This window comes from Lipophrys pholis (assembly GCF_963383615.2).
Source record: "Lipophrys pholis genome assembly, chromosome: 11".
In the NCBI taxonomy this organism is placed as follows: domain Eukaryota; kingdom Metazoa; phylum Chordata; class Actinopteri; order Blenniiformes; family Blenniidae; genus Lipophrys; species Lipophrys pholis.
In genome coordinates this window covers 2,612,596-2,638,704 of record NC_137631.1, presented here as the reverse complement: position 1 = coordinate 2,638,704, position 26,109 = coordinate 2,612,596, and the positions used below count along the sequence as shown (strand labels likewise).

General features: G+C 42.5%; 1 protein-coding gene across 1 annotated transcript in view; it reads right to left on the bottom strand.

Moving 5' to 3' along the window:
- Positions 1-25,161, bottom strand: part of asz1 (ankyrin repeat, SAM and basic leucine zipper domain containing 1) — a 55,361-nt gene extending 30,200 nt beyond the window's left edge. The window contains exons 1-8 of the mRNA XM_080475662.1: positions 24,932-25,161; positions 24,545-24,629; positions 21,107-21,229; positions 16,643-16,754; positions 3,942-4,053; positions 3,729-3,863; positions 2,320-2,432; positions 2,000-2,072 (exon numbers count right to left, since the gene is read on the bottom strand). Of these exons, the coding sequence (XP_080331788.1) occupies positions 2,000-2,072; positions 2,320-2,432; positions 3,729-3,863; positions 3,942-4,053; positions 16,643-16,754; positions 21,107-21,229; positions 24,545-24,629; positions 24,932-25,033 (855 nt within the window). The 5' untranslated portion in view covers positions 25,034-25,161. The remainder of the gene's footprint in view (positions 1-1,999; positions 2,073-2,319; positions 2,433-3,728; positions 3,864-3,941; positions 4,054-16,642; positions 16,755-21,106; positions 21,230-24,544; positions 24,630-24,931) is intronic.
- Positions 25,162-26,109: the final 948 nt, after the last annotated feature.

The following is a 26,109-nucleotide window of genomic DNA, read 5'->3' as shown; positions in this document are numbered from 1 at the left end:
AGGCAAAAGGTTTCACTTAAAAAGTTCCCCGCGACTGACTGATGAGAAAGTAAAAGTCATTAGTTTCACTTTGTAAAGCCGAATTTAACGACTACAGAAGTAATTCTGAGGCAAAACAGCAGGTTGCCATGTTGGCTGACCCGTAAATGACCACCAAACTGCTAAAACTGGAGTAAATATTGCAGGTAAGAATATTATCTCACTTCTCTCCCCTCTCTCTCTCCTCCTCTCTCTCTCTCCTCTCTCCTCTCTCCTCCTCTCTCTCTCTCTCTCTCTCTCTCTCTCTCTCTCTCTCTCTCTCTCTCTCTCTCTCTCTCCTCTCTCTCTCTCTCTCTCTCTCTCTCTCTCTCTCTCTCTCTCTCTCTCTCTCTCTCTCCTCTCTCTCTCTCTCTCTCTCTCTCTCTCTCTGATCGTGGATATTACAGTATATTATTGCCACTTTGTTCATGTAATAAGTTCACAACATTGTTTCTAGAAATATTCAAATTCTCAAAGTGGTGGACCTGCACTCTAACAAAACCCAGACTTAAGTTAGATGTTTATTAATTTATGTTTTTATTATTTTGCTAATCTTGGAGAGAAACAGTTTCACGCAAGCAGCACTGATATATACATATACACACCAACACACTCTAGATCAAAATCTTAAGACCAGTTCCAAAATTGCAAGCATTTGCATTTTGTACCATTGAATCTCAAAAAACGTTCTAAGTTGAGCTTCAAAATACAAAAAGAAGAAATGTGAGCAAGAGACAAAACAATTTGAGCAGGCAATAGATTGATGAACGGTTTGTTTCAGTTACATTGTTGTTTTCAGCCATATATATGTCCCTTCCTGGACTGTGGTCTATTCGTGGCGCAAGGGCTTGTGTGGTCTAGTGACCTTCAGAGCTCCTGCTCCTGCTAGGGTCACCCAAAATGGACAGGTCTGGAGTGAAGGCCCAGACAAACACATCCAAATCTCAACAATGCCAATGGAACGCGAAAGAATGTGTATCCTGCCCGGATGAGGGTCACCAGGAAACACCAAAGCCTTTCCTGGGGGTTATGTTCGTTGGCGAGCGCCCAGTGACCGAGTAGCGTATGAGTCCCGGTCGGGCACAGCCTGAACAAATGATGTGGGAAGGCCACGTGTGCCCACCACTCACTAAGTCCAACATGGGGGAACGGTGCATTGCTCACACAGTGCAGGAGAGCAGGGAAGAACGTGGCATTGTGGGCCCAGAAACTGGCTCTTGGGATGAGGAATGTCACCTAACTTAGGGGGAGGGAGCCGGAGGTGGAGCTGGAGGTCGAGAGGGGCTGACCAGATATAGTCGGACTCACCTCCACCCACAGCATTGGCTCTGGAAACACACTACTTGATAAGGGATGGTCTCTTTCCTATCCAGGCGTTGCACAGGATGTGAGGCGCCAGGCGGGCGTGGGGATACTCACAAACCCCCGGCTGGCAGCCACACAGTTGGAGTTTGTCCTGGTGGACGAAAGGGTCGCCTCAATGCGACTTAAGGTAGTGGGAGGAAAACTCTGACGTTGTTTGTGCTTACGCACAGAGTATTCGGTGTTCTTGGATCGAGTGGGTGAGGTCCTAGAAAAGGTACCACCAACAGACTCCATAGTCTTACTGGGCGACCCTTAACGCTCACGATGGCTACAGCTGGGTAACCTGGAGGGGGGGTGACTGGGAGGAAAGGCCTGCCCGATCTGAACCCGAGCAGTGAGTTGTTATTTAACCTCTGTGCTCGTCCTGGATTGTCTACAACAAACACCATGTTCGAACACAGAATGCTCATAAGCATACTTGGTATCAGAGCTCCATGGGTTTCAGGTCGATGATCGACCTTGTTGTCATTTCATCTGGCAAGGGACCATATGTTCTGGTCGCCCAGGTTTACAATGGTAAATATTTGGGTCCCTCAAGAAAAAGGTTGTGAATCATGAGTGTACATTATAATTAAAGACATTTTGAGTGACAAGCAGAGGTTCTGAAGGATCTTACGGTCATGATGTCAATGAGGTGACTGAGCTCCAGGCCGTTTAGGAAAAGTTCAATGGCTTCAACTTTGGTGACACTGTGAAAAAGAGAAAGCTCATGGTGATCATTTGATTCTTTCATCAGCAGCACCGACACACTGCCTGTCATGTCAGGTGGTTCTGTGGCCGGTACCAGACATCAGATAAAACATCCCATACGGTCCAGTGTTGTCATGGTGATGCAGTGATGAAGTATTCAAAGTGAAAGACTTGGTGTCCTGAGTTGCATACTCTTTTTTCATACGCTATGCTGTTTAGGTAAAACCCTGAAGCTCACAGTCTCACCTCTCTTTGGAAGATGAAGAGTTCTGCTTGAAGAATTTGGCGAGAGTCTCCTCTTGGGAGCCAAAGTCCTCAACTGGAGCAGCGCTTGACCAAGAGGACAAAATCCTTGAGATCTGTGAGTGCACATGTCCAAAGGCTTCACTTTGTAATGATGGCCATCACAGCGGGAATACATGCATGCATAGACTGACTTTAGCTTTTTTCCAAGTTGGAATACAACAAATATACATGATGCATAGTTTGCTCTTTGTTGATCAAAAGGGACAAATACCAGACTTACTCAGGCAAAGTCCACATACAAACTAAAGTTAGGTCAAATGTAAAGCGGTACCAATACAGATAATATGATAGGGTCCTCAACAGGGCACGGATACCAGTCAATCACATCCCAAACATGAAGGCTGGTGTGTACAGAGATCAACGGATAAACATGCTCATCTGATCAGATGAAAACCATTGAAGGGATGAACAAAGATTATTTTGCTTCCTTAACAATGCAGTAGGAGAATCTTTACTGAGGGAAAAGGCTGCAGAGCGGATGAGAAAATGGCCCTGATTTACAGCACAACACGCCAGGTCTAAAATGCACTAGCAGTATCATGAGTATCAGCAGTGAGAATGTGGGAGTTCAACAGTGTACACTATCTGTATCTGTACACCAGGAAAGTAATCAGGAAAGAACAACATACTGTCGTCCTTTCTGACATGCTGAGTTCCAGTTTTTGCCTTCTGGCTTCGGGAGTTACAAGCAGTCCTTCACCTCTCAAGCCATGTGCCTTCTGAATTCAGGACAGGGTGGGAGGATTAGGACCTAATTTGACTATGTGGCTTCTCACAGGGAGGCAGGAACTTATAATCTGCACTGATGGGATTTCAAAGATCTGGATTTTATAGCGAGCAGGCTGTTGGACCTATTTTAGATTATTTTACCTCTATTGCGTCAGTGTTACTGATGTTTGAGCACACTGTGTCATCCCTGCTTCTTGGATTTTTATGTTTTGTATGTCATGTATGTCCGTTATGTTTTATACTTTGCTGCAACACTAACTGCCCTTTACAGGGAGACAAATAAAAACTGAACTGAAAAGCTGGCCTCCCCAGACAGTTCCAATCTCACTGAAGTCATCAAGCTGTTACGAGGAGCTCCAGTCACACAGGTTCTAAACAAAACATCTCACATCAATGGATTAGGTTGAACTTAATTCGTTACACACTAGAAGTCTTTTGACTTGATTAACTTCATACCGACAGCGTAACACAGACATCAGTACAATTACATCGTAACTGTTGAGTTCAATGACCAAGTTATTCTAGTCGAGTATATAAGAATGCGTTTTGATGATTCAAGGATTGTCCTTTCCCGTGCGCTCATTGGAGCCATGTGAGCATGTGGGAGGAACTGTGGTTACCTTGGAGTGTCCGTAGTATACAGCCAGGTCAGCGGGACTCTTCCCCGTCCTGGTCCTGATGGTCGCATCTGCTCCCAGCTGGAGGAGTTTCAGCACCGCCTGCTCTTGGTTGTACTGCACTGCGATGGACAGAGCCTGAACACATGAACACATCAATTAAACTAACAACCTGACTCCACCTAGAGGTACTCCCATACGAAACATGAGGCTCACTGTAAATCCATTGTTGTCACACTTGTTGATGTAGGCCCCGTTCGAAATAAGAAGGTCGATGACCGTGCTGTGTCCGTGTTTCGCTGCTATCATCAGGCAGGTCATGCCGTCCCTGGGGGAAAGGGGGGTGGAGAGATGACAGGCATGAAAGACAAGTTCAACCTGAGAGGAGGATCACTTTTAAAGAGAACAAAAATGCAAAACATAGAGTTCAATCATAACATGACCGGAAGAGTCAGAACTAGATAAACACTTAATTTTAAACAAAGAACAATTAATAAAATAATGTACATTATTATACAATTAAGATTTTAAGAAAGAGCGAACATATATAAAAATCAGGTTGCCATGTTGGCTGACCAGTAGCCACCAAACTGCTAAAGCTGGAGGAAATACTTGCCGGTAAAATATTAATTTCTCCCCTTTCCCTGGCTCTTCTGCATACTGTGTGTGTGTGTGTGTGTGTGTGTGTGTGTGTGTGTGTGTGTGTCGTGTGTGTGTGTGTGGATATTACATCATATCAATGCTACTTTGTTCATGTAATAAGTTCATAACGTTGTTTCGAGAAATATTACAATTCTCAAAGTGGTGGACCCTCTAACAAAACCCAGACTTATGTTAGATGTTTATTAATTCATTAATTTATGTTTTTATTATTTTGCTAATCTTGGAGAGAAACAGTTTCCCAAAAAGCTATAAGGACGTTATAAAAATAGTCTTTGAATTTAAATATTCTCTGTTTTGAGTCGACAATAATTCCGTAGTTTCCCCGAATAAATATCCATTACAAAATTAAATGGCCCCTGGCCAGACCTGTCCAGTGATTGGCTTAAAGTCCGTTCTGGTTTGTTCTCATGTGTTTCTATGAGATGTTGAGATGAAGACAACAAGCTGTGAGTCTCTGATTATTAACTTATTTTTTTGAGGGTTTTTTCAAGAGAGAGGAATTGATGTGTTGTTTGAAAATATACCTGATATACCTTTAGTTTTTCCTAAACTCAGTAATTTCCAGTAAACCAGCCCCAAAACACCTTCATTTTGTAAAAAGGACTAATGAAGCATCTGCTTCTATTTGTTTACAAGTATGTTAATAAAAGAGTCTTAATAAGGGCTCTCTGTTCAATAGCTGTTTAAATCTTTCATTTGGGGGGGATGAACAGCCCCACCTAAGAAATTTATCACCAGCCGCCACTGATATGGACGATAAAACTAGAATACGGACCGCGGGTCAAACCACTACGGGTCCGCCATGTTTGTTTACAAGGGTATGAGCAGGAGGGAGGGGAGGGAGGGGGAGAGAAGCGCAGTAAGAGCTTTGCGGATACAGTGGATCTGAACCCCCAAAAGTGACGAAAGTTTTGCGGATACACTCGTATTCGTTGTCGTGTAAACAGGGCCTAAGTATATTTAGAGTTATTATTTTATAATAATTATTTTATAGTTATTTGTACATGTTGGCAAAATTGCACAGATTAAATAAATGAAAATATGTTCAGAAAGGCCCTAACAGAGGAAAAGGCCTGAATGGCCTTTTCTTCTGTTAGGGCTATGTTTTACAAAACCACAGAAAAGACAAAGGAAAAACTAGGCGGTTTGCATTTCCAGAAGATAAGGCACGTGTGAATGCTGAAGCTGAATGAAGCTGAACTATAATGTCGACGAAGCTGGTTGACAAAGAAGTCAGAATAATAATAATAATAATAATAAAGCTTCGGATCACTAATGTGTGCCTGCCTTCAGCATTCACACAATTTAAAAAGAAAGAGAAAGAATGAAAACTGAATGAATGGAAAACAAATACAGAAATGAATGAAGACACAGAAGCAAAAAATGTATCAAAATATAAATGAGATAAACAGAAAAGAAGCTGACAGAAATGGTTCTGGGGAGCCAGCAGGGGGCAGCAGGAGCCAGCAGGAGGCAACAGGATCCAGCAGGGGGCAGCAGGAGGCAACAGGAGCCAGCAGGGAGCAGCAGAGGGCAGCTTGGGGCAGGTTTGCTGCAGCCAGGTGTAAGGCCAATTTGCAGCAGATCATCCCTTCTGCTGAAAAGGTGATTAGCTGCAACCTCCCACCTCCCCAGGAGCTGTACTTCTCCAGCCGACCGCCCTCACCCCGGACACTGACTTTTCCAGCCCCTCGGCTCTGACAAAAGGCTCCAGTCCATCAGGGCCAGAACCTCGGGTTCATCAGAACAGTTTCCTCTCCGCTGCAGTCAGACTGATGAACGGAGGCAAGTTGACACCCCACCACCTACCAACACATAACTGAGCTATCCTATTTGTTTATATATCAAACTACCTCTTTTGACTTTTTGATTGGTTTACTTTGCATTTTTCTGCGCCATGCAGCACAAAAATGTCCGAGTCCAAGTTTGTGATTCACTCTGAGACTCTGCAACCCAGCACTCTGAGAACTAACGGCTCATCGGCTCCAACGATCTGCTTCACTTCGCTTTATGTTAAACAGATTTAGGAAGTTAATAGTATACACCCACTCTGAACACAGTGGACCAAACCTGAAATTTACAGTTTTGTTTTTGATTTTAATAATCGACAATACTGATGATATCAACCTCTGGGTTACAGCCGCTCCTTTATCACCTTCGTGTGTTTGCTTCCACCTGAACAAGGCCGAAATGTAAATAAGCACGAGAAACCTTATCACCACCAACTCATCAGCTGATATATTTGGGAATGTTCCTAACAATTCATCACTACACGTTTCCCTTTGACAGGAACGTTGTGTGCTTGTAAAACATGAATCATGAAGAGGCTTTCACACGGTTCACATGCAAACAAAACAGTCTGGGAATCTGACAAACTGACACAGAGAACGACTACACATAATGACAGGAACTAGAGGACCTGCTTGTATCAATACGCCACAGAATGATCACAAAATCTAAAATCATTTACAAATAAATTATTAATAAAAAGGTGGAGTATCAACAGTCATATCAATGACAGTCTTTAGGCTGCTTCCTTTCCAATGATCTGCATGTTTGGATTAGCTTTTAATTCAAATACAGTTCAACAATTCTGGGGCAGTAGGATTCAAAACCACCAAGTTTATATATCAGAGGTCGTTAACATGCAGATCTACAGCCCCTCTGCAGCGGCTCTACAGCCCCTCTGCAGCGGCTCTACAGCCCCTCTGTTGCATAATGACATTGCATATCTGCGCTGTTCACAATCCCACCTACACTATAACTGTACTCTCTGCGGTGGAACTGTGCAACAGATTTGGGTCTGCTGTACCGTACCGTTCGTACCGGCACAGTCTGTGCAGTGGAAACGAGGCTAGAGCAAGGTCCATATCCATCTTGGTCCAACTTGCTCCAGTTTGACTGGCCAGCTTCAACCTGACAGAACTCCTTTGGAGTGAATCTGAGTGGCGCCTGTGCGCCAGGCCTTCTGTTCCCACATCAGTGTCTGAACCCAAGCCCCTTCTGGGAGAATGAAGAAGAAGAATCCCCCTCAACACACTCTTAAAACTTGTGCAAAGCTTTCTTAGAAGAACTGATGAGTCCTGGTGTTGTCGGTGTAAATACGCCGGCGTTGACACTTGTACCTACAAATCATGAAGAGGTTTGCGGCCGCGGGTGGAGGCCATATTTGTTTAACGGGTGCGAATCTGAAGAGCTACCACAGGTAACTCAAGTTAATGTTCGATCTGAACTCAAACAAATGCAGCAAAGCCTCTGACACCTACGACTGAACAGATTTATTCACCCGCACATCAATCAGTCATTTCCCTCCGAGACCAAAAAGGTCCCACCGTTACAGTTCTGCTTTCATCAACTGTGCTGCTGGATTTTCCCAGGGCTGGATTAGCTGTGGGCCGGACGTCGAGGTCACTCACACACTGTTTCATGTGTGCGAGTCAGTCCGAGTCAGCTCATCCATAAGCAGATGGGTTTGAGTAAACATTATTCCTCTTATCAGGAAGTCAAGAACAATAAGTTTCAGTAACTGTCACCGCATCTGAAAGCACGCCGCATCGCCAACAGTGGATGAATCTGCATAGACAGCACGTTATCTGAACAAACTGTGGCTTTTTTCTCTTTTTGTACGAGTCAACAGTTTTAATCTAAATGATAAAATCCTACAAAACTGCTACTGTAGAGTTAAGTTCAGATTGCCATACAGCAGATGTAGCAAATACATGGCCCAGGGGACCAGAACCGGCCTGAGATGGTCCAATCCGGCCCGTGCGATGAGAATTTAAAGAAACAGTGACGGGATAATTACGAATGGAGAACACAGCTTATACAATTTCACACACAACAATTACTAACACTGTGGTGTAAGCATGAATTTTAAGTGCAGTTTAGATTTGTATCACAGTTTTTAACACTTAAAAGTCATTTTAACATGTATAACCTTTTTTAAGGTTTTCACAGCTGAGATATTTCAGTCATTTCTAGATGTTTTAGTTATTTTAATAGTTTAAAGCAGGCGTGTCAAATGTGAGGCCCATGGGCCAAAAACCAGCTCAAAAGAGGAGACGCTTTTTGGACATTTTACTGTATTTTGCAGAGGGTTCATTAAAATTGGCTTTATCTTAAGATTGTAGTCATTTTCTATAGTAATTGCCTGGTTTTGTGAATATATTGACATTTTCAACATGTATACTCTGCAGTACGACCACAGTTTTAGGCAACCAGCTGTCTAGGCGTCATTTGAACGGTCAATTTTCAAAAAAGACAAAAAAAAACAGTGGATGACTTGCTCAAAGCCGTCTACAATATGTGTACAGTCCAACCACGGATGATGGGACCCGATAAGAAAGGACGCCCGGTACCGAGCGAACAAACTGTAGTGCACGGACACGTATTTAACTGTTAACACCCATTAATGAGTGGACAGCCTCACCTGCATGGCGGTGATGTGCTGTGATCTGCTTAAGCTTAAGTTTCACTTTCACTTTACACCAGCGGAGTCAAACATAAGGCCTGTGGGCCAAAACTGGCCCGCAAAAGGCTCCAATCCAGACGAACAACCAAGCAAAGTAGTTATATAGGATTTATAGGTGTTTTTTGGGGACATTTTACTGTATTTGGAAGCAGAATGTTTCATTAAATTTGACTTTATGTTGAGATTGTAATCATTCTCAGAAGTAATTGTTTGATCTAGAAAATCACGTACACTGTGCGCCACAATAAAGATTTTCAAGTATAAATTCAAAGATTATTATAATAATATTTTTCAGTCCAGCCCATTCCAGATGGAACTGACTGAATGTGGCCCCTGAAGCTAAATTCTATTTTGTATACATCTTTGTATTTATTACATACACATGTACACTACCGTTCAAAAGTTTGGGGTCACCCAGACAATTTTGTGTTTTCCATGAAAAGTCACACTTTTATTTACCACACGAGTTGTAAACTTAATAGAAAATATAGTCAAGACATTGACAAGGTTAGAAATAATGATATTCAGGCAGAGTCAGGCACTCTTCCAGCATCTTTTCAGTTGTTCTGCGTCTCACAAATGTTCGTTTGTGTGATCCAAACACCTCAAACTTCCATTCGTCCGTCCATGACACTTTTTTCCAATCTTCCTGTGTTTGGTTCATTCAGTATCAAATGGTCCTACAATTTACCACGTCAAAATGTAGTCCAGAAGTAGTCATTAGAATGCACCTCTGGTTTAAGTTTTCAGTCATTTTGTACTTTTATCAACATAACTTTTTTGCTCTTTCCACATATCGAAGATATACCTAAAGCGGCATAATTGAAAGGAATAGCTTTCTACACATTGAACTGAATTTATTTTCTTCTTTGGAAACGTTTCATTTGAATTTATCAAATGGTGTGCTTGGAATATATTAAATATCACATGGCACAACGGGGGCTGCTCGGTGGAACAGAGGTTAGAGCTCTCGCCTCATAGTGAGAAGGTCATTATTCAAATACCGGCTGGGGTCTTTCTGTGTGGAGTTTGCATGTTTACCCCCATGTCTGAATGGGTTTCCTCCAAGTCCAAAAACATGCACGAAAGTTTATAAAAGACAGATGGATGATACAATGGAATGTGACGGGTTAATTCATTTGTCAAACTTTTCTTGTGTCAAACAATAAGTGCAGAATTAAAAAAAAAATCTATATTTATTGCTTTAGTGAAGGCTTTGTGGTGCCACATGTGGCTAAGCATCATGTCCCTTCCTGTAGGTGAGCAGCGTGGAGGTGAGGTGAGGTGAGGTGAGGTGAGGTGAGGTATGCAGGTGGTGGGCCCCACATGGGGCTGCTGGTGGGCTCTGAAGATGACACAGAGAGCCTGTTTACGCCGAGATGGAGGGATATGCAGCTGGTGTTAATCACTGCTTGATATTCAGACGTAAGAGATGAAGAGGAAAAAGAGGGGGAGGATATTTTTCCCCATCTGCATCCACGTGAACCTTCCTGTGCATGTTGGAGGGGCTACTGGCCCCCCCTCATCTGCACCCTTCTGCGTCTTGTTACCACGCTTCAAATATTATGTCTGGAAAGGAACTGATCAATTACCTAATGATGCAGCCTGTTGGGGTGTGTGTGTGTGTGTGTGTGTGTGTGTGTGTGTGTGTGTGTGTGTGTGTGTGTGTGTGTGTGTGTGTGTGTGTCTGTGTGTGTGTGTGTGCAACAAAAGTGGAAGAGGATTTGGAGAAAAGGTAAACAACCAAGTCCGTGTGGGGGCTGAATCCACACTTTGATATGAGAAAAATGCAGGAACAGGAAACAGGCTTCAGGAATGTCTTCATTATTTTGCATGAGATGACATTTTCCAAGTTCCTCACTAAGACAGGAAACCACATTGTGGATCCCACAACTGCGCCAATTGATATTTACCAAATCTTCTCCAGGAGGAGAGCCTTTGGTTCATCGGCCAAAAGAGAAACTCCTTCCTGAAACCATTTAACAATGTATTCTGACCTCTTTGCAATGTTTCACGTGATAACACCTCGTCTGTTGCACTAATTATCTTTGCACTTTGTTGTTTGCACTGTTTCTTTACGAGAGCTGCTATTTTTAATTTCATTATGGTTCTGTAAGAGGAACAATGACAATAAAGAATTTTGATTCTGAAAAGTGTTGCGTTTACCCTGTAGCAGCAGACACACTGACAACAATGTAGTTAGCGTGCTCGGCCACGAGGGGGTGCTGTTGCTTGTTTTTGTAATGAAACAGCCACACGTGTGCAGAGAACAATATGTTATAAATGTTAAAACCGAGAGCATCCGACATCCGTATGGACGGATGAGAAATTGGATGCTATTCGGGGTGAGTCTCAACTATAAAACCACCAATATGAACGATAAAACTAGAATATGGACTGGGAGTCTGGGAGATGTTTATTACTCGTGCACCAGCAGAAGAACTATTCACTTATTCACCTTCAACTATTCACGCAAGCGTGAAAGAAAAATTCCACCTTGGGAGCCGGTTTGAAAACATGACGGTTGCAGTGGAGACGAGCAACGTTGTCGCATAGACAGAACCCTCAAAAGTGAAGAAAGTTCTGTGGTTGCACTCGTTTTTTTGTTGCGTAAACAGGGCCTACAGATGAACTGCACTAAATTTTGTATCTTAAGGTGTTATTCTACTTTGGGCTGTATATGGCCCCCCTGGTCTACAACCTGGTAAAGTGACATTTACAGCAGCTCCTTTATGTTCTGTTAGATAACAACACTTTTTGAAAACGGCTCCCAAGGTGGAACTTTTTGAAAACAGCCGGGCTCCATGTAAACGGTGGAAACGCTACTACTATGCATGCGCATCATGGTCATAGTAAATAGTTCTTCTGCACATGCGTGAGTATTTGACAATAATAACAAAAAAGATTTCTTTCAACAAACATCTTTGTTTAGTCAGATAAGTAAGACTAACACAATGAGCTTAATTAATGCATAATGAGCAATAATTAGACAGAAATAAATTGCTGCCTCTACCTTGTCTCAGATTTATTGGCTGTTGGCTTCTTCTCCTGCTGTGCTGGTAGAATACAAACACAGGTGGCTCATTACTGCCACACTGTGGTTACTGCTAGAACAGATTGGTTGACAATCTCCAGTTGGAGCACTATTCTGCACCCCTCCCAGGGACTCCAAGAAGGTTGGGTACTCTGTACTGCTGTTTGGTCCGTAGGCCGAGACAACAGTCAGAGGCCTGTCTCCTACCCGAAGGCGTAGGGATGCGACGCTCTCGTTCACCAGGGTGAACTCCAACACATGGCGGCTGAGCTGTGGGGCAATAAGTAAGCCCACGCCAGCCAGCTGCCTCTCACTGCGGGCAACTCCAGAAAAGTGGAGTGTCCAGCCCCCGTCGAGGAGCTGGGTTCCAGAGTCCAAGCTGTGCATGGAGGTGAGCCCCACTATATCTAGACGGTATCTCTCAGCCTCCCGCACAAGTTCAGGCTCCTTTCCCCCCCAGCGAGGTCACATTCCATGTCCCAAAAGCCAGATTCTGTGTCCGGGGATCAGGTCGTCAAGGCCCGAGACATCTACTGCCACCCAATCCACACTGCACCCGACCCCTACGGTAGCCTCTGTGGGTGGTGGGCTCACAGGTGGAAGAGGAGGGACCCACGTCGTCCCTTCGGGCTGGGCCCGGCCGGGCCCCGCGGGCAAAGGCCCGGCCACCAGGCACTCACAGACAAGCCCCAACCCCAGGCCTGGCTCCAGGGTGAGGCCCCGGCTGCGCCTTACCGGGCGACGTCACTCTTCTCTTTGATTTATCCATGGGGGCTTTTTGAACTGCTTTTAGTCTGACTTGTCACCTAGGACCAGTTTGCTTTGGGAGACCCTACTGGGGGGCATAAAGCCCCCCGACAACATAGCTCCTAGGATCATTCGGGTATTCAAACTCCCCCATCATGATAAGGTAGCAGTTCAAGGGGGAACATTTCTTTTTTATTAACCTACTAATTGTTGACTAAATTTTATTGTTTTATGGACTTTTTCAGAACCAAAACTAAGACAATCAGGCATTATATTGTCCCTCCCTCTCCACCTGACACTGTCCCCTGTAAAGGACCCGGTGGACTATGGCATCTTGTATTAGTTCCTCAAGGATGTTCTCACCAAAACCAGGAAATCACAATACGGTGATGTTGAGTTTTGGCACTTTGAGGGCAGGCATTGTATAGATGGCCTCGTAATCCCCCTTCCTTTCTGATTGGTCAATGTTTCCCAGTCATATAATTAATGACAGATTATCAATAGAATTAATGATATGGTTTTAATATTACTTAAAAAAAAAAAAGATTTACGTTTCTGTGAACAATGCAGATTAAGGAAAATTAGGCGTTGACCAGACGTCAGTTTAGCTGGAACAGTAAAAAAACAAAAAACAACCTAGCTCCATACATTGGTCCCAGTATAAAATCTACCATGGAGGGCCGAGCATTGCACCAACGCTCTATCATGGGGGGCCAAGCACAGGACCAAGCACTCAACTATGCAGGGGGGCATGCATTTTCCGTGCTGGGACTATGCCTGTGGAGTGAGGACCTCTGACTCCCTTGCAGTCTTCAAAAGCAGACTAAAGACTCACCTATTCCGATCTGTTTTTAAATAAAGCTCTGGTGGAGTGTTGATCTTTTAATGTCTAGTTTTATCCATCTGCTTTTACAGTGGTCCTTCTCTTTTTGACTAATGTGTTTTCTGTTTTATTTCTTCCTCCTGTTAAGCACCTTGAGATGAAGCCTGATTTTAAAGTGTGTTATAAAAATAAAATGTATTATCATTGTTATTAAATTATTTGACAACTATTTCAATAATTGCGTTTAATCAATTAAATTCATTGTTTGTTTCAGCCGCACAAACAACAGCACACATTAGTGGCCTGGCCTTCTAACTACACCATTTTTCGTGTTTCTGCCATTTCTGTGTAAACCGACATTGTTTTTCAAAATGCTGCGGAGTAAACTCAAAATCTTTATGAAAGGAAAATTCAGAAACTATGGGTCTGCACAATCAGGGTCTCATTGTAGTTCACCTGCCACATACAGCCCACTTGGCTCTGGAGTGAACATGTCTAGTAGAATGACAGTTTAATAAACCTTTGATCCAATTATTGAAATATAATAGAATCTCTAAATATTTGCCTTTGTTTTTCTAGAATTAAAAATAAGTACTATTGCAACATGATGCTAATATAAAAGTAAACACACATGTCCATCATTTGTAGCGTTCATGCATGTTTTTACAACCTGTCCGTTGTGCGTGTCTTCGACACGGATGATAATCAATATGATGGTTAGCTTTCACTGCAGCATCACAGATCTATCTGCTCGGGTCTCTGTGTTGTTTCATTTGAATAAATTAGATAGAAAGGTTACTTCTCTGCAGAAATACAACAAAATGTCTTCTGGAATGAGCTAAGAGTTATTTTTCTACAAATGTACCCGTTTGTTTTTGATTTGAAGGATTTTGTCCAGAAAATTGATAATTTCCTGTTAGAGCTCAGATATGATCTGAAACACATAATACAAGCCTTTACTTGAGCAGCCGCATTAAAGCTGAAGTCAGTGGAATGAATGGCAGCCTGCGCCATCCACCTCACGATGGGGAGGTCAGTTCAGGTGAGTTCAGAGGAGATGGAGCTTTCCACCAAAAAATCATCTTTACAATGGCTGGGAAACAGACTTTTCTACAGATCAAATAGTTTCTTTGAATAAATATGACCTGACAACTGAGTCGATGAGGAATATAAACCTAAGCCAACTGAGTGTGAATTATCACGTTTAAGCAACCCAGTCAGCAGCAGCCGAACATCATCAGCGAAGCGAACGACCAGCGGTTAACTGCACATTTGTTCTCAAATGAAAAAGTCTCAAGAAACACTTTGAGCTTTTTTTGTGAAGCTTCACGTTCAGGAGGTAATCTCCAGATAACTCTACCGAAACAAATACTAACATTTACTTTACATTTTAAAAATTCAAACTTTGAACAATTCTTTTATGCTGTTAAAAAAGACAAACATGAAAGAATTTCAGACTTGAAACAAAAGTGTGATTGATCCATTATGTTGTGACGGGATTGACAGCCGGAATAAACAACTTTATTTCCAATCCTGGAGGATTATCTAGCCACGAGAGTGAACATCTTGAAAAGCAGCTACAGGATGTTGAACACATTTATTGATGGACTGTTTGAGTTTCTGTCGATTTATGGATTTGACCGATTGATTTGGATTCACCATTGAACCTGACAAACGTCTTTGGGCTTGTGGGTCGAAGCTAGAGCATCTGGAGGAGCCCACGCAGGCACAGGGAGAACATGCAAACTCCACCCAGACAGGCTCTCTTGGAGCTTGTTGTAAGGTGACGGTGCTAACCACTGCACCACTGTGACAGCCTTGATCTTGAACAAAAGCAAAATGCATTTACTTTTCTGTTGGAGATGAAATACAAAAGGGGGACCATGAGAAGGGATTTTCTGCAGGAGGATGAAGATGGAATGGAGTCAGCAGCAGGCGGACTCTCCGGTCCTTTAGAAGAAACTGCTGATCCTCTTCCACAGTGACTTCATTTTTGGAGAGCAAAGCTGTTCCTCTGGTTCACTCTGCCTCCTTCCTCATGTTTTTTTCAGCGAGGACAATTGTTTCTTATCCTTCAATTGTCTTGGCTAAACACGTAGCCACCAGTCAATGCAAATCATGTACACACAAATGTTGTATTCAACGTTTATCGCCCCAAATCCAACTTTTCCTTAATGTTCAGCCATTTCAATATTGTATCATATGATATTCATATGAATCTGCTGTGTCTGTGTGAGCTGAACTGGCTCCGCCCACACACCTCCTCTCATGGTCCCATGTGTCAGAGCAGAGCTGCCTAATTGTGGGAGGAGTCAAAGGGCTTCCCTTGATTGGAATTGGCTAAACCCCCGATGACAACATTTAGGTTTTGATTTCTGATTGGCTTGTTTAAGCAACACACTTTTTTAAAAACTGAAACAAGCCAGGGAGAGAGAGGACAGACTTTCTTCACTTCTGGGGGGGGGGGGTCATTCCAGGTAAGGGGACGATTAGTACTGCTGGAAAACCATTAGAAAGTGAATTTTTAATAACATCGCCCCTTTAAACGACACAATTGTCCATATTAGAAATTTTTTTAAACAGAAAAATATTTGCAGCAAACACTGAGCTAGAATTTAGTCAGAATCTGTAATGATTAAAAAAAATTGTGAAGTATTTAAGCAGCTTGAGTGTGTCTATATATCACTGATGTGTTGAATCCCATTTGTTTTCCCCGAACTTAAGGAAAATAAAGTACAAAAAGTTGACAAATGTGTTCCTGCCACGGCATCATACCCCCATTTTTTGCTATTAAAGATTTCCAATATAATTAACTCTGCATGCCTCGGCGGTAGACTTAAAACTAGGAAACAGCCCTTTCCAAGCTGCACCAGCTAGTGTGAAAAAGCCTGTGGCCACCCAGTTCCACTGCGTTTGTTTGTCTGTGTGATACTCCGCTCTACGTGCAGATGACAAAACAGGACATTCCAAAGAAAACGCACAAATATACACACAGTGTACGGAGCATGGTGCTCCATATGCTACCACATGGCAGCAGAACACAGCCATCAAAGGGAGCAAGACCGGCACCTCGGCTTTCTTGTGCCTACATCAAAAAGGGTGTGACTGTATGTGCTGTGTTGGAAAAACCTGTAAATATTTGGACCCCCCTCCCCTCCCCTCCCTCCCCCTCCCCTCACCTGTCCACCATGTTTGGATCTGGGTTTCTAGACAGCAGGAGCTCCAAGCAGGCTGTGATGTTATTCTCCTTGGCAGCCGCCGCGCAGCACACCATGAGAACCGTCTGCTTTTCTGTGGGGTGGAAATCTTGATTAAATACATCTTCCAAACTTCAGCTAATCAATAAAAAAAACAATCTCAAAAGACTTCGATTTTCTTTTTTTAAAGACACACTGCAGCTGGTGTGAAACCGTTTGACCTTCATAGAGAAGTTACTTTGACTAACCTTGCTACACAACAGTACCTGTACTATTGTACTGAAACTTAGACCCTGTTTACGTTGCAACATTACAAGTGACTTTTACTTTTTTTTTTTAACTTTCATTACAGAAAACTTTGTGTTTTGCAACATTTGCCAACCATGTCGTCAGCATGCCAGGCCACGAGTTGGCGTTGTTGGTCGTTTTTGTAATGAAAGCTAACACGCGTGCAGAGAATAATACGCTAGAAACATTAACAATGGCAAGTACACGGACATTTGTATGAGCAGATGACAAAGGTGGACTGCTGTTCCGGGTCACTCAACTGGGGCCTGACCGATTAATCGGCCGATAAAACCATTGGAGAATAATCGACTGCCACCAATGTTCACACTTATTTCTCACTAAAAAAAATGCAGGGAATGTGGCGTTTTTCTGATGTTACGTATCCAGTAGAGGACGCTCCGACTCCTTTCATGACGGAGCCGTTTACCTCAGTGATAAGGAAACTACTTTGTGACAGAAACAAGTCAGTAAGTTTCCCATCCCCCATGATTTGCCTCGTTGAGTCATTTTCACGCGTGACTGGTACTTTAGCTCGTTCTTCATCCATCCTGTGTGTTCTGCCACAATGACCGGACATTGTCGTCTCCGGTGTTGACGTATATTTGTCGACGAGTCACCCTATCCCTAAAAAGTTAATCGGCTGATTGGTCGATTATTTGAATGTTTTATTCTCCAATATCAGAATTCCCAAAAAAAAAAAATTAACTACCAAGTCCCAGGAGAGTATGAACTTGGAGTTATGACACTCTGGAGGCCGCGACTGTTGAAAAGTTTCATTTCCCCCAATTTCCATGGAGATGGAGCATTTTTAAAAAGTTCCATCTTGGGAGCCATTTTAAGTTTGTTCGAGGGATTTTCAGCATTTCCAGTGGCTCTGAGCACTGTTGTGTGAATTGACACCCAAAACACAACAAAAGTTTGCCATTTTCCCTTGAAAGGATCATCATGTCCTGTAAACATGTCCTGAGATGTACAAGACTTTGTATATTCAACATGTGCATGACATTTTTGACATTTTTTAATAGCATGGATTAGATCAATAAAACACTGATAAATGTAGATGTAAGCTGTAAAAATGCTTTGAGATGACCAAGTGCTTATTGGCACCATATAAATCAGATAAACTAAACTAACCAACGTGGAACCAAAAACTCCACAATACAACGATTTACTCCACAAAAGCCACGAACACAACAGATACAGTCAGTCGTGCTTCAATATACAACAAACTCACTTTTCTTCTATGTGGACCAGCTTTTAGTTCTGCAGAGATAGGTAGGCGGTCATAATGTTATGGCCAATGTTGTTCAATGGTATCTACATCCTGAAGGTTGGAATGTTTGGCTGATGTTCTCCTCAAACCTCTCCTGAATCACCAGAGCACCGGTCAACATGGTGACCCTGATGGGTCAGAACCAGAAAAACAATACATCATTACAGTTAAAATGTTGAGTAAACCTAATTCGAGGAAATGATGGCTCCATGTACGTTATGGATGAAGTCTGAAAGCAGAACTTGTTGACTTTAGACGGCTGGCTGTTTATCTGGCATCAGGAAGTGTGTCAGCTTTTATTAAAGTGGAACTTCAGACCAGTTATCTGGTGATCTCCTTTATCTCTCCTCAGTCTGAGACCTGTGGCCATCTACTGATTCCTGTTTAGTTCCAGCAGTGACTGCGAGTCCCAACCTGGGTTCCCCCCCAACAGTGTGTGTGTGTGTGTGTGTGTGTGTGTGTGTGTTTACACTCTGTGTGTGTGGGTGTAAACAAGACTGCCTGGTTTGCATCTGCTTGGAACTGAAGTAAATAAATCTCCAGGTCTGAGAGTTGGTGAGAGGGCATGATGGCAGTGTGCTCGCCATTATCAAACTCTTGCTCATTCCTCCGGCTCGGATTCGCCGTTTGGACGGACGCCATCAGTACGTGACCACACGTCGTCCTCCCGTGTAATCGTTTCCCGTACCTCAAATAAATCACTCACAGACAAAAATCAAGTCCTGAGCCTGGGACACGTGGGAACCGACAGCTTCAGGTTCCAAACTCTGGTCAGTGGGACTTTCAGCAGCCACACGAGGACGCCGAGTGGACACCAGAGAGAGCTGAAGCAGTTTACAGAACAACGTTTTACAGTGAGAATGAAAAACTTTTGTTGCGTTTACACCGTTTTCCCAATGAGGAGCTTTTCAAAAATGCTCCGTCTCTCTGCAAACGGGTGGAAATGGAGCCGGGCAATATATTGAACTTTCCTTAAAATGTGATATTGAATAATGCAATGTCTTTTTTATCAATAATTATAGCTTTTTGCGTTACAATATCAAGTTTATTTCTCGCCTGCCTGCCTTACACTGAGCAAGCTGCTCCCTCAGCCCCGCCCCTACCTGCTGTCACGGCCCCGCCCCTACCTACAGTCACGACCCCACCCCTACCTGCTTTCATGGCCCCGCCCCGACCTGCTCTCACAGCGAGGCCTGTGACGATAACAAATTTCGCTGGATTTTGCCGATAAACGATATTAACGTCAAAAAAACATTTTGACCAAATTAACCACAAATGTCATGATAATATATCATAATAGTGCAAGTATACCCTTTCAAATGCAATAACTTTACTCGTCATTTCTCACCATTGTCACTGGAATGTAAAGAACTTTTAGACAATTAAATAAAACAAACAAACTGCACTTGAATAAAACTCACAACCACAAACAATAAAATAGACCCCGTCTCTGTTAAGAAAAAACCCACTCAAATATAAAACCACACACACCCAAAACAATAAATAATATTAAATAATAGAAACTAGGTTAGGCGCTTCTGTTTTCGGTGAGAATGTAAAGGTTTGTTGCCTTGTCTTGTTTGGTTGCCACCACTTTGGGACAAACTGGACAAACTGGCTGGTCGGTGTTGACCGGCTCATCTTGCTCATTTGGTTTGAAGCCACAATATCCTCACACCGGGGCGACAGTGGTATTTGGCTTTGCAATCATCTTTTTTCCCCTAACGTCTACTGAGGTACGTCGTGCTGCTCCTCACGATGGTGTGTGTGTGTGTGTGTGTGTGTGTGTGTGTGTGTGTGTGTGTGTGTGTGTGTGTGTGTGTGTGTGTGTGTGTGTGTGCTGTCATTTCGCTCAGCGCTGCTTCAGAAAAACACTTAAATGATCAGGGAGACACGCGAACAGACAAGGTTGAATATTAAACACAGGGTGTGCTTTAGTTATATTAATTATTAGAATGCATTGATGTATAATCTCATACTGGTTTGTCATTGATTTTCATGAGACAAAGTGCAATGAAGGGACGATAAAGTAATAGTTCTACATTATTCAGACCTCAGGAAAGAAGAGTGGAGTGAAATAGTGCATGCAGGTCCTGAGTGACTCTGACCATGTATCCAGGGATTCCTGCAGACGGACCTGCCGACATGGAGGCTTATCTCACCTAGACTGACCTCCCTTCCAACACATGCATCCAATTTTTCTTGCTTTGGGATGAGTGTGCAGAATGCGTGAACTAAAAACAACTGACAAGATGGGCGCTGTGTTTCTCTAAGAGTTCATGTTTGGCGTCATCAGCATAAAGTAATGACAGATGAAGCCCATTGGAGCTCTCGCCTGATTGGTCCCCGACTTTTTGGCTGCAGCAGGTGGGGAAATTGAAAAAAGATGCTGCCAGGGTGGGGGTGGGGAGGCAACAGCTGGACGCCACTGCACAAAGGGACCACTGAAATCAGCTGCGGCTGTTTGATATTCAACCCTGGAGGGAAAATGCATTGATGCTTATTTTTTTTTTTGTTGTTTTTAATCCAAGTGGGGGTCTGGAGAACCAACACCACTGCGTCTAGTTTGAACTAGTCTGCCCAGCCTCCAATTCAAAAATTTCAAACAATGCTCCAGAGCCACGTGGGATTCCACAGTCATGTTTGCAGGCACTGCGATAATAAAACTAAAATATCTAAGATGAACTTAAACATACAAGGTAGTGCATGTCTGATGAGGCTGATAAAGCAAAAGGAATGAAGGGAACCAGCGAGACTTTAATTCCACTTTGTACCCTAATAGGAGACTCACTGCTGCTTCCACAGGTACAGAGGCATCATTACTTAAAAACCTACAAACCTGGACGTGCACTTTTCAAAAACAACTCCAAATGACTGGAACTGACCGTTGCTGGAATTTGCCCTGGCTCCTCTGTCCAGCAGTAATTTGGTCATTTCGTAGTTAGCGACTGCGACAGCACACATGAGGGGAGTCCATTCAAAGTCCAGCCTGGTCTCCACGTCCATACCTGTCCACCCAGAAGCATGAGAAGAAGTGAGACTACAAAGACAGCAGCAGCGACTAAAGCCTAGCACACACTGCAGAATAATCTGGCCAAATTTTGCCCCGATCTCCTCCGGGGCATCGGGAGCGCAGGCCCGACGGTCGGACGTTTGCAAACAACATCATGTCTGATTTTCCTGTGGTGGGAGGAGTGATAAGAGTGATTTTGTCCAGTCCGATCCAGTCGGAAGGTCTGGAAAGGAGGTAATGAACATGTACAACTTGTGTGAGGAGAAATCCTGTAGTGTGTGTTCTGCTAGAGAGGAGCCGAGCAGCAGGGGGTGTGACGTCGGGACTACCGGGATGAAAACCAACCAGGCTGAAAGCAACACTGCAGCTGCAGCCAAAGACAGAAAGTTGTTAATCTGTGGCTTCACGAGATTATACGATATCAATTTATAGGACAATATAATATATATATATACTGTGACCACTCAAGTTTCACTATTATTCCTCACTGCTCTTCTTTAACTTTATATTTTCCACCAAGTTGTTAAAAGGCTGTTTCCCCTTTGTGAATGCATTTTGTGTTGGGATTAGGGCTGCAACAACGAATCGATAAAATTATTATTAAAAGTGCGGGCAACGAATTTCATTATCGATTCGCTGTGTCGCGCGATTTATGCGCCACTCGCCATGTTGTGGAGCTGTTTACTCCACCTTTCGGAGCTTTATCAACGCTGGCTGACTGAAATAAAGTTTAAAAACAGAACGTCGGTCTGCAGAGCGAGTTGAACGGAGCGAGGAGGAGGAGGAGGTACAGTAGAACCTGTGAGGAGCGACACCCTGTACTGGACACGTCACTGTGTACGACACATATTTAACTGTTAACACGCCTTAATGAGGGACAATCTGCAGAACGAGGACAATGGACAGGTTTTCCTGGGAAATTTCAAGCTGAGCGACACTAAAAGGACCAAAATACCTGGGCTGGACCAGATTATTGGAATATTCAGGCGTTGTGGTGTCAGGAGATTCGTTTCAGATCTGAATCATCGCCGCTTCCCCGCAGCACCGTGCTGCAGTGAAGCTCCTCTCCTTTAGTTTCTTTCCCTTTCCAGCAGAGAACATAAGGCCCGACGGCCAAAACCCACCAAGAGGCTCTAATATGGTCCCACCAAGTAAAGAGGTTATAAAGGATTTATACACAGTTTTTATTTTGCCATTTCATTGAATTTTGCACCAGAATGTTTCATTAAAATTGGCTTTATGTTAAGATTGTAGTCATTTTCAATACTAACTGTTTGATATTACAAAAATATAGACGATTTCATCACGTACACTGTGACCACAACAAAGAAAAACTTTGAAGTGTAAATTTAAAGGTTATTATAGTAATACTTTACCAGTCTGGTCCACCCAGGATTAAACTGGACCGTATGTGGTCCCTGAAGTAAATTAAATCTTATTTAATAATTATTTTGTATACATCTTGTATATATGTGCTGCCTGTGTGTGTATATATATATATATATATATATTGGTTCAGTTATGTGCTTTTACCATAACATATTTGGTGTTTGGTTTGTTCAATATCAACTGGTCCTGCAATTTGAGATGTTTTTTTTGTTTTTATCCGATTCATCGAAAAAGTGATCAACCGATTAAACGATTATCAAAATAATCGTTAGTTGCAGCCCTAGTTGGGATATTAATTCCTCATCCTGACGGCAGAGTAGATGCGTGTTCCATAAATTCATGTTTCTGCAGTTCAGTCAGACGTGACCATTATTATTAACCTCATTATTACAGATCAACCCTCATGGAGCTAAACAGACTTGGAACAAGTCAAGAACAAGAACAAGAACAAGAACAAGAACAAGAACAAGAACAAGAACATTCCTCAAAGCCTCAGTGACGAGGATTTATTTTATTAGGTCAAAAAGATCGCTCCAAACACTCCGTCTCCGCTGCGCTCTGAGTTCTCCGAGTGGGCGGGACAATCCGTGCACCAATGAGGATATTCAAAAAATAGAAAGGTTATTTTCCAAGAGATCTGATTGGTTAGGAGACGGTGCTCCTAAGCTCTGCTCCGGAGTTAAACTTTCAGAATACAGGAGTGATTTATCCTGGTAAGAAGTGAATCTGCTTCAAGTTAAATCCTGAGTGGTAATATCGGCCCGAGGTTGACTTGTGACAACATGTTTGTTTACGTGTACATGCCGTGTTTTACACCGAAGTCACGTTTGACTACGTGAGATTTGGACTATTGAACGTGAAGAACATAGACCTATAGATATAGTTTTATAGAAGTGTACGGTGAAGCGCCTGATACTCTGCTGAACAATTGGTGTGTGGTGAGCGCCGTCGTTCACACCACACACTATCAGATCAGAAGAGGAAGATCTTGTGCGATCAATAAGTGTGTTCTCTCTAAACCTGTGACGATTTCTAAAATCCTGTAGTGTGACAGGGCAGCTGCTTAACTTGCAAATAAGAAATGTTTGAATAACAGTTTATTGAGTTTCTCTTGGTTAACAGTTCATTCTCACGCATGTTGTTCAGATAACATAATTAAAAGAGACTCAATCCACTTAATCTGAACAGATGGAAACATGTGGGCTGATGAAATTACATTAACTCAACAAATAATGTTTTTGAGTGTAGAAATGTGCAACTTTCACCTGTACTATCATTACGCAAAGATCCAGAGGCACAAATAATACCAGTTAGAAAACAAGTGTTACTGAATCGTTTTGAGCGAAATACAGGATGAGATCAGTGATGAGAAGTGTGATTATGTAATTTAGACCAAATGAAATCCAAAAACAAAACAAAAGTTGGAGTTCCACCAGTAGCAGGATCTATAAAGAGACTTACTATAGTCTCCATACCGTAGAAACCTGGAAATAGCACCATTGTCAAATACCACATAGTATAGACTGGGTTTTTTTTTTTTTTAACGACAAGTGAAGCAGGAACGTTTTTTTAACTTGCTGACATATTTCGGCTGCAGCCTCAGAGCAAGACGCAGGCAAAACATGTCAGCAAGGTAAAAAAAACATTCCTCCTTTACTTGTCGTTAAAAAAAAGAAGCTATAATATACATTTAAGAATGACAAAATGAACATAATTCAGCTACTGTCAAATGCCATTTACTGTCTATTTCTGCATTTGAGAAAATAAAAGGAAGAGTATGTAGATAAGAAGGAGGCTGAATCTAAAAACAGTGTTGTTGTTTTGTTGTTCAACATTGTTTTTCTCTGTTAAAAGCACCTAGAAACGACTGTGTTGTAGTTCGTGCTATTTAAATAAAGTTGAATTGAATCAAAAGCCTTGCCTTTGTCCAACAGCTGAGCCACCGAGTGAGTGTCTCCTAAACGGATGGCTCTTCTCATCAGGGACCCTTCATCTGTGTCTCCAGGCTGAAGACACAAACACAACACACCTTAAAACACACATTTTATTACATTTTCAGCTGGACGGCAAAAGTGTGTGTGTGTGTGTGTGTGCGCGCGCGCGTAAACAATTAATTAAAATATAAATGAGAGAGGAATGATTTTAACTGAAGTAAGTTACTGTTCGACTGATGTGTAATTTATTTTTGAACTATTTTCACAACTGTCACCAATGAATAAAAGTAAAACAGTGTAGTTAGCCAGGTGAGTCACCTGGCTGCAGTTAGCTCATTCGGCTAACGTGGCTAACCGAGATTAAACCAACTCGCCTGGATTAAGCCGCAGCTCTTCTTCTCCGGCTGCCGGCCCATGTCCCAGCCGTCGTCGCTGCTGCTCTCCTCTCCGGCCGCGAATGCGTGGAACTTGTCCATCTTTCCCCGAGCGGATAACCTGCTAACTAACCCGCTAACTAATTAACCTGCTAAGTAATTAACCTGCTAACTAACCAGCAGCTCGAGGAAACGCAGCGCAGCGTGAGATCCTGGTCCTTTTTACAGACAGCGACCCCTACCGGAAGAAATGACACATAGACGATCATTAACGTGACTTACTCTTTTAAACGTACTCTTAAAATATTACTCATCGTAAAAACTTGATTGCTGAGACTCTAGGTTTAATGAAAGTATTAAATATAATAGTATAAAAGGTTGGGAAGAGGCGATACACAAGGACAACTATGGAGGCGGCAGATTTATATTCATTATATCCAACATTAATAAATTTAAATTAAAATAAAAGATAAACACACATAAAGAAAAGTGAATTATCTTGACTCCCGTAGTGTAATCTGTGATCTCACCTCCTGAGGAACACAGAGATGAACGTTAACACGCGAGGGAACACATAGCAGTTATATATGTAATAAACTATACTCATTTCACTTATTCACTTTGGCAAAATACACTATATTTTATTTTTACATTTTATGCTATTATACCCCATTTTGAAGTGAGCGCCACCTACCAAATACAATGTCCTTCTGTCTTCAACTTTTTTTCCTGCCTCTTGATATGAATGAGGAATTATCCTACATCAGAATTGACTTTAGAATTTGCAAAATGTCTCAACAGGACGAAGTAATGTCATAAAACTAACTGTTAGTAAATGTACAGCACAATAACAGCAGCTCCGCTACCAGTAAAACAACATTAATACTCCTCTGCTTTCTCTATTGTGACATTCAAAATCCTGCACAATCATTAACACCATTAAAACATCAAAACCATCATTATTAAACAGGTATGATATGATATATTTGAATGCCGACGTTTCACTTTTACATGAGTATTAATATGCTGAATGAGCAGTACTTTTATTTTGACTCATTTTTTAAGTACTCTACCCACCCGTGCATGTGGACAACCACAAGTCACCATACTAATATTTAGGTAGACACATAAATAAGTGGACTTTAGGCCTGCGCCAGTACACAAATGAGTATTCAAAT